This window comes from Cynoglossus semilaevis, chromosome 20 (genome assembly GCF_000523025.1).
Source record: "Cynoglossus semilaevis isolate Cse_v1.0 chromosome 20, Cse_v1.0, whole genome shotgun sequence".
Taxonomy (NCBI): domain Eukaryota; kingdom Metazoa; phylum Chordata; class Actinopteri; order Pleuronectiformes; family Cynoglossidae; genus Cynoglossus; species Cynoglossus semilaevis.
In genome coordinates this window covers 11930573-11943023 of record NC_024326.1, presented here as the reverse complement: position 1 = coordinate 11943023, position 12451 = coordinate 11930573, and the positions used below count along the sequence as shown (strand labels likewise).

The 12451-nt window shown below is 40.3% G+C and overlaps 2 protein-coding genes and 1 long non-coding RNA gene across 4 annotated transcripts in view; 1 reads left to right on the top strand and 2 right to left on the bottom strand.

The window, feature by feature from the left end:
• LOC107990146 (uncharacterized) overlaps positions 1-12325 on the top strand; it is a 31730-nt gene extending 19405 nt beyond the window's left edge. The window contains exons 5-6 of the long non-coding RNA XR_003053059.1: positions 10194-10286; positions 10656-12325. This is a non-coding gene — a long non-coding RNA (uncharacterized LOC107990146). The remainder of the gene's footprint in view (positions 1-10193; positions 10287-10655) is intronic.
• Positions 7-3235, bottom strand: dnajb6a (DnaJ heat shock protein family (Hsp40) member B6a). Its single transcript, XM_008334758.3, has 8 exons — positions 2962-3235; positions 2055-2164; positions 1754-1863; positions 1551-1616; positions 1245-1355; positions 1025-1171; positions 721-937; positions 7-184 (listed from the first exon to the last, which is right to left on the bottom strand). The coding sequence occupies exons 2-8, from the start codon at positions 2117-2119 to the stop codon at positions 79-81; spliced, it is 822 nt and encodes a 273-aa protein (XP_008332980.1). The 5' UTR covers positions 2120-2164; positions 2962-3235; the 3' UTR covers positions 7-78.
• Positions 3603-9528, bottom strand: exoc3 (exocyst complex component 3). 2 transcript variants are annotated; one of them, XM_008334757.3, is made up of 16 exons: positions 9373-9528; positions 8676-8826; positions 8236-8455; positions 7896-8068; positions 7580-7792; positions 7184-7362; positions 6990-7106; positions 6759-6876; positions 6168-6293; positions 5897-5997; positions 5586-5696; positions 5254-5395; positions 4667-4789; positions 4290-4451; positions 4079-4200; positions 3772-3976 (listed from the first exon to the last, which is right to left on the bottom strand). In XM_008334757.3, exons 2-16 carry the CDS (start codon positions 8817-8819, stop codon positions 3772-3774), a joined length of 2256 nt encoding a protein of 751 aa, XP_008332979.1. In that variant the 5' UTR covers positions 8820-8826; positions 9373-9528. The 2 variants fall into 2 exon arrangements, with proteins under 2 accessions (XP_024921929.1, XP_008332979.1); XM_025066161.1 differs by lacking the exon at positions 9373-9528 and having other exon boundaries at positions 3603-3976; positions 8676-8819.
• Positions 12326-12451: the final 126 nt, after the last annotated feature.

Here is a 12451-nt window from a genome sequence, read left to right as displayed (position 1 = left end):
AGTTCAAGCTCAAGTGTGTTGTTGTTGTTGTTGTGTCAGTGATGGGTGTCGCCAGCACAGCAGAGGGCGTGGCGTCCATTACTTGTGTTTCAGTCGTAGGAGTTGTTCCTTTCCGTTGATGGTTAGTGACCGCAGCTGTCCATCCTCCTCTACCTCCACCCTCTCTTGCCCATTCTCCACAATTCTACAAAAGTGGAAACCGGAGAATGAGACAATTGTTTTTAAATCAGATGCACTTTGATTTGATCACTCAAATTCAGTCAAAGCTTTTCTGGCTTCATCCATTAACTCTGTTCAGCTCCATGTAAATGCTGCAGTGAGAGGAATTGCTGATGGGTGAATTTTGCAATTCATTCTTAGATTGTAATTAGGGATATATATTAGCATAATTATGTTATATATGTAGGAATCGTTACCGTTTTTCCCCCAATAATGAAAACCTGATAAAGCAATGCCTGGGTTTTGCCAAATGATGTGATAAACGGCTATATGAAAGTGAAAGTCACTAGATGGCAGCATTGCAGCTCATTTAATTAATCTATTTTAATAATCAGGGGATTGTATGCTGGTGCTAGCAACTCATATGGTGGTTTGTACAGATAAATTAAGTGTTTGGACAATATCAGCATTAAAGTTAATACTGGACATCCCTGATTGTAATGGATTTAGTAGGGCGGCCAATTTGATATAAGGCGATGTGGGTGTTTGGTGGCATCTTACTTTTTAGTGGTTATTTTCCTGCCATTGACGATCTTAGTAGAGGTAGACACGGAGCGGAAGTTGCCCATCCCTCCTCCTCCTCCTCCGCCCCCCCCTCCCCCCCCCCCTCCTCCACCACCAAAGGAGGAAGAAGAAAAAGAGGTGAAGCCTCCACCTCCGAGACTGCCCATTGTTGTCATGTGACCCATGCTGTTCATGGAGCCAAAGGTCCCAAAGCCTAAAGTAAAAAAAAAAGAAAGAATCTCTTGCAAGTAGATCACAGTTTTTTCACCATATCAACTTAATCCAAGGCTGCACTTCTTACCTGGGTCAAATGGAGAGAAGCCAGCTCCAAATGGGGGAAAACCAACAAAACCTCTGAAAAACGAGTTGCCTGTTCGACAGCGAGTCGCACAACTTTGATGCTGCTGACCGCTGCTGAAAAAGGGATCTTCACTAAAAGGATCTGGACCTGAAAGAACAGGAGATAATTCACTTTGTGATACAGGCTATGATTAAAGGGATTTATAATAAAAAGTACTCACCAAAAAAATGTGCAAATGGGTCACTGCCACCGAAGAATTCCCGGAAGACGTCCTCAGGGTTGCGGAATGTGAAGTGTTCGTGGAAATGATCTCCATTGTAATACCGGCCTTCTGCAACAAATATTTGCTGAGTCATTAATCAAGGTATCATGGATCATGAGGTTTCTGTTTGTAGTGACTCTTGGTTAAATAGTGTGACATCACTGAACTAAACATTTGTCATCATGTGTGGTATAGATATATTGTAATGTTGTTGAACAGAACAACAGCTGACGCAGTTTGGTTTGTTGGTTGTGTTTCACGTACCTCTTCCTCGGTTGCTCCCAGTCAGTCCCTCTTTGCCATATTGATCGTATATGGTCCTCTTGTTGGCTGCAAAAAAACAAAACAAAATACATCTGAGCAGCTGAAGTAATATCTCTGCTCCCCGGAGACCCTTCACCACTGCCATTAGCTGCGTTTCATTAGCCATGCTGTATTAGCTCATTCACACATGGTAGTGTACAGACCATCAGAGAGTACTTCATAGGCCTCCGACAGCTCCTTGAACTTCTTCTCGGCTTCCTCTTTGTTCTCTGGGTTTTTATCAGGATGCCATCTGAGCGCCAGTTTTCTGTATCTGCACACAGAGGGATGATGTCAGCAGTTAGTGAACATAAGACATGGCTTTGTTTAGGCAAGAGTTTCAAAAGTATACAAGGACCTAGCCTTGCCAACAGTTGCCACAGAGACTAAATAAATACCAATTCTAGTTGACATTACCACGTAATGGACACATGTTTTAATCAGATGGGTTTTGACACCACTCACGCTTTCTTTATGTCATCTGCCGAAGCATCTCTTCTCACTCCTAACACCTGGTAGTAGTCCACCATGATTGGACAAAGGATGGAGATGGAGAAACTTCAAATTCAATGTACCTGAAAAGATAAAAACATAGATTTGTACATGTTCTAGTGACTATGCTGTAAATTTTTTTTAATTTATAGTCTACATTGCAACTTTTTCCTACATCCCTGAGGTAACACTACACTGTGTGAGGCATCTTACTTTAGAGATGGATTTTTAATTCCTCTTTCAGTAGATACAGTACTCGGATTATACATTTTGGCACACATTTTTATCTCAAACTTTATTTTATTTTAAATGTTCTAATGGTGTTGCAGACGCTCGATTGTTCACAATATTAATTATTTTATCGAGCGGTGCGTGTATGTTAAAATACGTTGCAGATACGTATACACTGGTGACGATTTTGATATATTCCAACTAGATTTTGAATATAATCCGGGTTGCAGTTTACTCGTACAGAAATCCGTGATGCAAAAACACAGAGTAACTTCAGTATTTACGTATAGTCGCCCCGTCGCATACTGCACGTATTCCTAAAACGTAGCGCTGCTGATGAGATTGCACACCGATCAATGAAGCCTTGATGCTAGCTTGTTTATCCGTCCAAACCTGCGCGACTTTGGCTAACAGTGCACAATAGCAAAAACCACGATTCCGTTTGCTTTTCTTCACATCACTTCATTTCAGCCCAGTGTAACAGATAAGTGCTGAGATTACACAGTAGTGTTGCAGAAGGGCTTTGTTGTTGACGGCAGCGGCGATTATCTGCTCACGTCAGTGAAAAAAATATCAGCTGCTTTAAGCATCCCTTCATCGCTAAACATCGGTAGTAACATTAGCCGCGTGAACAGACGGTAACACGTACCCGATTCAGGCTGCACTGTTCCTGTCCTGGGCAGGAACGTAAGGCTGGAGACAGGGGAGGTCAGTGAGACGGCAACATTAGCTACACAGACTTATCCATGGTAAACATCTCCACCACCGTGCAGCAACAGCCTACTGTGCTGCGGCCGTCTTTCTTCTTCTTCTTCGCTCTGTCTTCAAGGCGCGTTAGTGCATTACTGCCTCCAATAGGACGCAAACGTAATACAACTATTACCTGCAAGCTACTGTACCTGTGCCTCGTCGAACAGACGCCAGTGGTGGTCGTAGCCCACCCTGGGCGAAAGTGGCCCCCGTCCCTGCCATAGCCCACCCCCAGACAAATAGATATTTCTACTATTTGTCCCCACAGCAAAAACACAGTAATTACAAAAGCATACACTCATACAAGTAAAACAAAGAAGCTAAATTAAAAAAAAAAAAGAAGATTATAGACAAAAAGAGGATATATATTAGCGCTGGGCATGTTAAGGGGTTCCACATTAATCAAGACAATTTATTTAGTGTGCATTAAAGCAGTTATTTTCTTTATTCAGACACATGTTTAATCCCATTCCAAGCCAGTACTGATCAACATCCCAAAGTCCCTGTGACCTGGTACATGAAAGACATAAAACTGCAGCCTTTTTTTTTTACAACTCATTATTTTATTATTATTCTTTTTACAGCTGGAATTAGACATTTTTTAGGGAAAAATCACAGAGAACACAACATTAACAAATGTGTCATAAAACTATGTAGAATTAATTAGGTATAATGGTGTCTGATGTTGATGAAGAGTGGGAAATCAGCTTTATTTCAGCAGCTTTGCTGTGGCCATGGAGGTCATGGTGGTCATTGTAGGCATGGAAATGGTAGGCACAGTGATGTCCTTAAAGATGGGCTGTGTTACCAAAGAGTTGGACGCTTTGTTCTCGCTGAAGGTACCAAGGATCATCTGGCGCATGTCCCTGCTGGCGTCACCTCGCACAGCCAGCAACGCCTGGATGTGTTCTTCTCTGTGAATAGAAAGGAGAGTAAATTAATGCCTGGTAATGTGGCATCACCCTGTGCTGTGATGACCCCAGCTGCTGTATTTGTGCGTGACCCCTGTGGTTTACCTGATGTCAGGATACTTGGACACCAGCGTGGTGACCTCCAGGAAGAGGAGTGTGGGGTCAGTCAGCTTAAACACCTCTGCGATAGCAGTGATGGCACCGCACAGCTTTTCTGTGTCTTCACCCTGCACATAGAGATTTGTATTAGTAATGGTGCATTCAAAGTCATTGTTACCATGTTGCCGTGCAGGGAAATAATATTATGTGTGCTCACATCAGCCAGTTTTCTGAAGAGGAACTTGAACTGGTCGGCCTCTTTGATCATCCTCTCGGCTCCCTCTTTCCTCTCCTCAGCGTTTCTGAACGTGATCTTCTTCTGCATCACGGCTTTGATGTACTCCACCACCACCCGGCGCAAGGCCTCATTTGTCATGTCCTGTTAGCATAGCGTCACATACAGAATCTCGTTATTAAAAACATTAACATTTAGCTAGCTCCGCAACCTGACTCTGTAGATCAGAATGATCAAAAACCAGGAAAAAAAAAAAGTCTTAAAGCATAGGCAGAATACTGTGGTAGGAAAGTAACTGTGAGGAAATATATATATATGTATGTGTATATATGTGTTTCTTGTGACTTTGTTAAGCCAACCTGACAGAATGGTTTCTTGATCTTGTTGAAGTCATTGAAGTAGTCCTCCACGGTCACACAGATGGTGTCCACTGCGTGGGAGCCTGTCAGCCACTTTCTGGTCAGCAGGTCATTAAGATGATTCTGGCATTAAACAGACAGTGATATTGTAACAGAGTGTTCTTTGCCGGAACACATTCTCTTCTGTGGAGGCTGCAGACAAAGCCTTGGCTACAGCTGCTTGGTCCAAACAAACATCTAGTTGATGTGAATAAAAAAAAAAACAGCCAGATAAAGGCACAACAATCATCTCAGTATTTCTGTTGGACCAGGAAGTTACCAGTACGTTTGTCACCAAGCCCCAATCAGAATTTTCCTGGTATTCTTGGTTGATTTAAATGTTTTTGATTGCCTCCAATGTCATTTTTAATCTCACATGTGATGGCGTTGCAGAAGAATATCAACTTTTTTGTACAAACCAACTTTGGTATCAAGTAAGAAAAAACAGTGTAACAAAGTGAGACAAAGGGCTAAACATGATCTTTCATTTCAGTGTGGCTGGTGTGTTATTGTTATGAATGCAAACACACACCCACGTCAGCTCGTACCTCAAGGTCAAGGAAGACTTCGTCTAGAAGGAACTGACATCCTTCCTTGACCACCTCGTTCAGGGTCCTCTCAATAGCAGCGTCACTCTCTGTGGCCTCTGATGATCGGGAATACTTCCTCTTTAGGCTGTTGATGGATTCTCTGGGCAAACGCACAGAACAAGACTTTTGTGTTTTCACATGAAACCCAGAAGAAACGATGATGAATTGATAGACGTAGAGCTCCACCCACGGCCTCAGGGGACTTTGTTGTTTTGTAGTAGTTTTGTAATGAACAACCAAAGACCACTTACAGCATACACACACCAGAATGTATGCAACATAAAACTCACTTAAATGTCTGGCAGTTGTTGATGATGGCTATCATATATTGAACGTAACACTGTGGGAGTTGTCGGTCTCTCAGGTGGTCTTCTTTGAAGGTGACACACTCCTCTCTGTACCTTTAAAAGTTCAAGTTCAAAACAGTCAACATAAATATGTATTTTAATAGTAATCTATTTGGCTGATGTCTCCAAAAGACAGGACTTTTTTTATTTTAATGTCATTTTATGTGAACTGTAGTTTTACTGTCATTAGGTAACCAATAAAATAAATTAGATATATAAGAAGAGGAAGATCGTGAAATAGATAAATAAAATACCTGAGAAGGAAAGTATTCATCTGTTTCAGGCACAGCTTGAGAACCTGCTCTTTGAATTCTCCATCAATCTGTGCAGCAACCTGTAGGTTCTGCTCAAACATCTGATTGAGAGAAGAGCAAAGCCACATCACACTCAGACAAAGACTGCGATCACGTTGATTTTAAATTTTAATTATGAAGCCCGGGGCGTTCTGCCAGTTCCTATAAAGGTCTTATTAAGTGCTCAATGGGCTGTAAAAGGAATGGAAGTCGATGTTAAAACTGTGTGTACCTGAAAGACGATAGCAGGCAGTGTGGTCTGGTAGAACCCATCTTGGTCAGCCTCAGGCTCTGTATCTTTGTGCCAGTCTTTTTTATCCGTTTCCAGGGCTTTCCGCAGCCAACCTGTTATATTAGACTGAAGACGGGACGAAAAAGGTGTAACGTTACACAAGATAGGCAAACTTTTTCCTTCTTCGGCTTCTCCCATCAGGGGATGCCTCCATGTCACCCCATCTCCTCTGCTATTATAACAAACATCTCCATCCTCTCTGGGTGTTTCCTCTTGCCTGACAATTCCATCTCCAACATCTAACGTCATCTCTAATCTGCTCCACCTTAACTGTCCCTCTGATCTGCTCATCACTCCCTGTGAAGATCTCAGCATCTTCATCTCCTTGGACAGAGCCACCGTGTCTAAACCAAACAAGATAGCAGGCCTCACTACTGTCTTACAGACCTGAGGTTTCATCATCCTAGGCATATTGGTAGTTTATCTCAGCCTGGTGTTTCCTTTGTGCATGAAGATGATAAAGATGGAAGGCGAGATATTTTTTCATATCGTGAGCCTCTCTCTCTCTCTCTTAATGTGATTGGCTCTTACTGTAAAGGTCTTGACATATTTGCTGAACAGGTCATCAACCACACCCTGAGGCAGCAGAGGCTCCAGCAGATTGATATCACACTCTGATTGGATCTCAGGGTGGCCCATCATCTCCGCACTGAAACACAAAAACACACATGCTTTGACCATCCATTCGACTCTTCCCTACTTGTCCAGCTTCTTTACATTAGACATCAAAATGTCTGTGCTAGTGTGTATTTGTGTGTGTACCTCTTGTATGTGTTGAGGACCCAGGTGAGCAGCGACACGATCTCATTGGCCTCCAGATCCTCGAAGGCCAGTTCTTTGACACGAGAGGACACAGCATTGTGATACAGACTGAAAAACCTGGAACAAACAGGTCAAGTCAAGACCACCGTCACATCTGAACACACGTTACTGAAGAAATGCATTCTTGCTGTTACCTGTTGAATGTGTTGTAGTGTGGAGGGAAGCAGTGAGCCATGAGGTTCTTGACGATGATGAGGTCGTCCAGGACATATTTCCTCATAATTTCTAGTAGACGAACCAGCCACATTTTATCCTCCTCTCTGGTCACTGACTGTGTGCCCTCAATGCGAGTGCTGACTGTTCTCTCCAACACCTGCAACAGGCACAGATTACATACAGAGTACATATCAAAAATATACCGTACATCATCTTTGGCCACAAGAGGGCACCGTTTTGGACTCATGCTTTTAAGTTTTTGGAAGATCAGTTACAATGTATTTCCCTTAAGGCTAAAAACGTTCTTTACTGTGGATCATGTGACCTGTTTTCAAGAATTTTGTTATTATTATTGTGTCATTTTTGCATCGTACCTGGAACATCCTGTCCTTCCACTGTTTTGGTCGACCAGGTGGAATGAAGCCAGTCTGCTTCTTGCGGTCGACCATCCGTCGATCAATCTTCTCCTCGCGCTCAATGATGCGTATCACGGACACCAGCATAGTGGGGTCACGGCGAACTGTCACCATTGCCCTCTGCAGTACCATCCACAACTGTTTTGCCAGATCGTCCGATAGGCCTTGAACCTGAAAGTAACAAAACGAAACAAAACAAAGTATAAACACAACTTCTTTCTTTTACTTCTTTTGTCACATTTTTATAATATCTGACAATGTAACATGTACTTACATCCTCAAAGTAAATGGAGATCAGGTTCATGTCACTGGTGTTCCTGCTGTCCATACGGTACTGCTCATACATGAGGTCATCCCTGGAACACTCCAGTTCTATTAGTTTGCGATGAGCCTGCAGCAGCTCCGCCTGCTCTATCAGCTGCTGCGTCTCTTCTACAATCTCTGGCACTTTGCATAAAAAAACATAGAACATTGTCATTGAAAATGACAAATGAATGAAATGAAAAATCCTTTTTTAACCATTTTCCACTGCATTAATTTGATTGGCTGGCCAGCAGGTCTGGAAATTATTTTCATATCTGTAAATAAATGTAATGTAAATAATATGAACTCACCAGAGAAAATATTTTTAAGGTTTTCCACAGCAGAAGCCAGCTGACTGTGTTGAACTACAGCATCCTTGACGTCTTTCAGGTTCTCAATAGTGTTGATGCTCTGCCTCCAGTCTTTACTCACATCAACCAGTGAGCCCTGGATGTCTTTGACATCCAGCAAGGCGCTGTGTAACTGGGTAAGTCCAGTGCGAACACCGTCCAGTTGTGACTGGATGGCTGCCTGGTGACAACCACAAAACAAATATTGTAAATTACCAATAGTCATAGTTTTATTATTGGAATGTTTCTGTGTTACCAGAACCATAGTTTTTGCAGTATTTTTCCTCCTTATTGTTGTTCATCATAACTAAGCCTCTAATTAAATTTCCAGTATAATTACCAAACATTCTGAGTGACAGTCAAATCAGAGAAATTATTATAACATGAAATCCCCTGGTCACCTTTAGTCTGGCTTCCACGGAGGCCTTTTTGCGAGCCTCCCTCCTTCTGTACTGCTCCACTTTGTCCAACTGATCCGACCTCTGCAGCATCCCTGCTACACGCTGCACTGCTGTGGCAACTGCCTCCCGACTGGTCTCCTCCATAGTTTCTCTAAAAGTGAAGAATTATAAAACAATAGAAAATAGACCCATACATCATCTTATATCTGCAAGAAAATGATGCTAGGTCACAAGCTACCTGTTCCTTTATTGATTTTATTTTCTAAATGTTCCACACGTTTAACTAAAATATTTTGTGCAATAAAACACATTTAAGTTAAAGACATCGCAGCAAACTCACAGTCTCTACCAACTGTCTTTAGGCGTTTTCAGTATCGTCTGTATATTAACACTGCATTAAATCTTTTTAATATTCCCAAATATTTTTATATGAACAATTTTCCTTTATATTACGTTGATACCTAACTGACAGAGACTCTATCTACACTGGCAAACCAGTGATTTAGCAGCTCGCTTATACAGTTATCATACTTATATATTAAGCGAAATTTTAAATGCAACATTAACTTACTGTTAATAAGAACTCGACATTTTTACATCTGCAGCTAAGCTAACATCTGGCGGAAAAAAGCTAACTAAGCTATCTAAAGCACCTGTAAATAACAAGACACGCGTTGCACTAAGATAATATACTTACCTGATTAATTTATGTTATAGATTTGAAGATAAAGCCCATGACTTTACATATAAAAGGTCTATGTGGTTTTTGTTGTTATTCCACTTCCTGCTCTAAGAGACGCCCAGGGCTGAGCAGCTTCTTCGTCTCAATTGCGATTATTGTTCTCGTTTCTTTGCCGCCTCACACGGCTTGGAGTTCACATTGCAACTGTTAAAATATAGATATGCTTTCTGTGTTGTCTTGATAAAGCCTTCATAAAGTTACATGACTTTAATCAGAACCAGAAATATAATGTATATAAAAAGTATCTTTCTTTTATATGAGTAAATATATATTAAATTAATGCAGTGGAAATATATATATGTATTTATGTGTATATACAGTATATATGTTTTCAATTATGGTAGATAAAAAAAATGCATTGACTAATTTAATCCACCAATCCAAGTTTCTGCATACATTGCAATTTGCAATTTAATGCAATTTAATTTTTTGTACATTTTTAACCAATACGTTTTTCTGTTACAGTCGCCAAGGCACGCTCTCTCTATCAAAGAAAAAGTTCTGAGACAATAAAATAAACATGTGATTGATTGAAATGGTGGGTTTTTGAAAACAATTGACGGTTGTATTTTGTTTGAAATGGTAGTCTTTCGTTCGAGACCGTTAGTGCAATTTATGATATCATATGTGTCTCGACAGCTAACGTTAGCTTTGGTCAGAAGTTAAAATGATTCGTAGTTAGTTTTTCCGTTCTAAATAATGAACATATGGTTGTTGTGGTGATGCACCTTTTTGAAAATATGAAATGAACTTGCAAATATTGTTTTTCTGTACAGAAACCCATCCTACTGCAGGACCACGGACGGTCCATCACTCAGATCAAGTACAGCGGAGAAGGAGACCTTCAGTTTTCCTTCGCTAAAGATCCAGTAAGTGACACGAAATGATTGAGCTTAACAAGTGCCACCAATGACTATAGGATAGTAGTTAGTTTGCTAGTCGAGTAGCAGAGTAATCCTCAGCTAGTTTAGACTTGCAGATTTTACAAACATAAGACTATACGCTCTATAGTGTGTGTGATATGAAAATCATATTTGTAATCATGAAAAGTAGACTTTGGCCAGTAGAATTGATTTATTTTCATTCAGATTAAAATGAAAATAGTACAACATGGATTTCTTCTCTCCTGAGGTTATTGGTGGCGCCAGTAATGTAGAGCAAACAATAATTTATAAAGTGAAGCCATGATTGCATTGAAGCCTTTTAACATTTACCTTCAACAATGTCTCCCCACACAGGTGGAACGACTCGTTACCTAAAACAGACACAACAGACTGGCATACTGCAACAATGTTATGACATGAAAGGTTATGTTATCATGGAACAGCACCGTGTTGTGAAACCATCAAAAGCATAATAATTATAATATTGTAATTCATTGTCTGACTGTTATTGAACCAAGTAAATGTGTAATCATGACACAGTTGACCCTAGCCTACGCTCATGAATTGCTGCCATGATACATGCTACGTTCCCTAACTGGCTCTTCTCAGGGGACACCAAAAAATGTCTTGACAGGATCAGCTGACGACAGCTGTCGACTGTGGGACAGCGAGACCCGTGCTTGAAAAGAAAATGCATGTGATAGAAGTTTCTGAATCCCTGGGGAGTTCCAGCAGCAGTACAGCACTAAAACAACAATAAAAACACACAACTAGGTGAAACACAAACATGAGTAGCAGCACACTGTCATGTTATGGGAAATATATACGTGTTCTTCTAATCTGCAGGTTCTTCCAAGCTGCGTACGAAGAGGTGTTTGGCTGGAGTCAAAGGTCATTTTGTTCCCATCAACTGTGTGGCTTTCCACCCTGACGGCAAGAGGTAAATGACACCAACACAGGTTTTGATTGTTCCAAAAATAGTTACATCGAGGGCAGGGTTAGGGTTTCACCTCTCATCCAAGAGACTCGTTCAGCAGAACTGTTTGGCCATTGTACTTCCATTGCGATCCTTCCAGAATAAAGAAAATTGTTGTGTGTGATTTGCATTTATTTACAGAAGTTGAGCAAAAATGGGAAAATATGAATGGGATTTCTCATTGCCTTATAGGGCGTGCATTGTCAAAGTCAAGGGTATGGTATAGGTTTTTTTTAGGTTTTTTTTTTTAGTTTTTTATTTTAAGTTTTAGTTTTGTTTAGTTCCAAGCAGTAAGTTAAAAAAAAACAACCACAATATTTCACAATAATTGAACAAAAACATTTCAGTCTTTTAATAGCAAAAACACTTTTACACATTTACAAAGTCCATACATACACATTTGAATACAAGTCAAATTACAACAGTAACTCAAGATGACCGCTCACATACTCACAGAATTCAACAAAGGTCAAAGGTCCCATCATCAGGAGTGGAACAGCTTGGTTAAACCTCTTCTTTTGACCTGAAACACAAGATGAAATAAAGACAACATTCAATACAAATGCTCTCAGATGTCTACACCAAGTGTTTAGCACTAGCATGTTACAAAACACTTCAATTAACCACTACAATCTACTAGAATTTCACAACTACATGAAACAACAAGTCAAGTAACAAGTAAAAATACTTTATTTTGACAAAGTTAAAAACAACTCTCCATCTAGCACAAACCTGAATGTCCTCCTCCTCCTTTTTCACTTCTGCAAAGACAAATAAAGTAAATGCAATAACACTAATACTTGTTCTGGCTGTAGTCAATCTTGTCTGTACTGGATTTGTCCAGTTTAATTTCTCTTCCCTGCTCATTTAGTGTACTCGCCCCCAGGAGACAGAAAATAAGAAGACCAACCTTGATGACAGTAAATTACTACTCACTGCTACTTTCTCAAAAATGATTAAAAATACACTCATTTGTCTTAAAATACTTAACTATGTCCATTTTTGTTGTTAAAATTGAGAAAAAATATACCTTTTTGGTACACCAACCTTTGATGACAGTAAATTACTGTACCAATAAATTCCTGAAAAAATCTCCGAAAATAAAAGTTTCTCAGAAATGATTAAATATACACTCATTTGCCCAAAAATAGCTATGTCCATTTTTGTTGTTAAA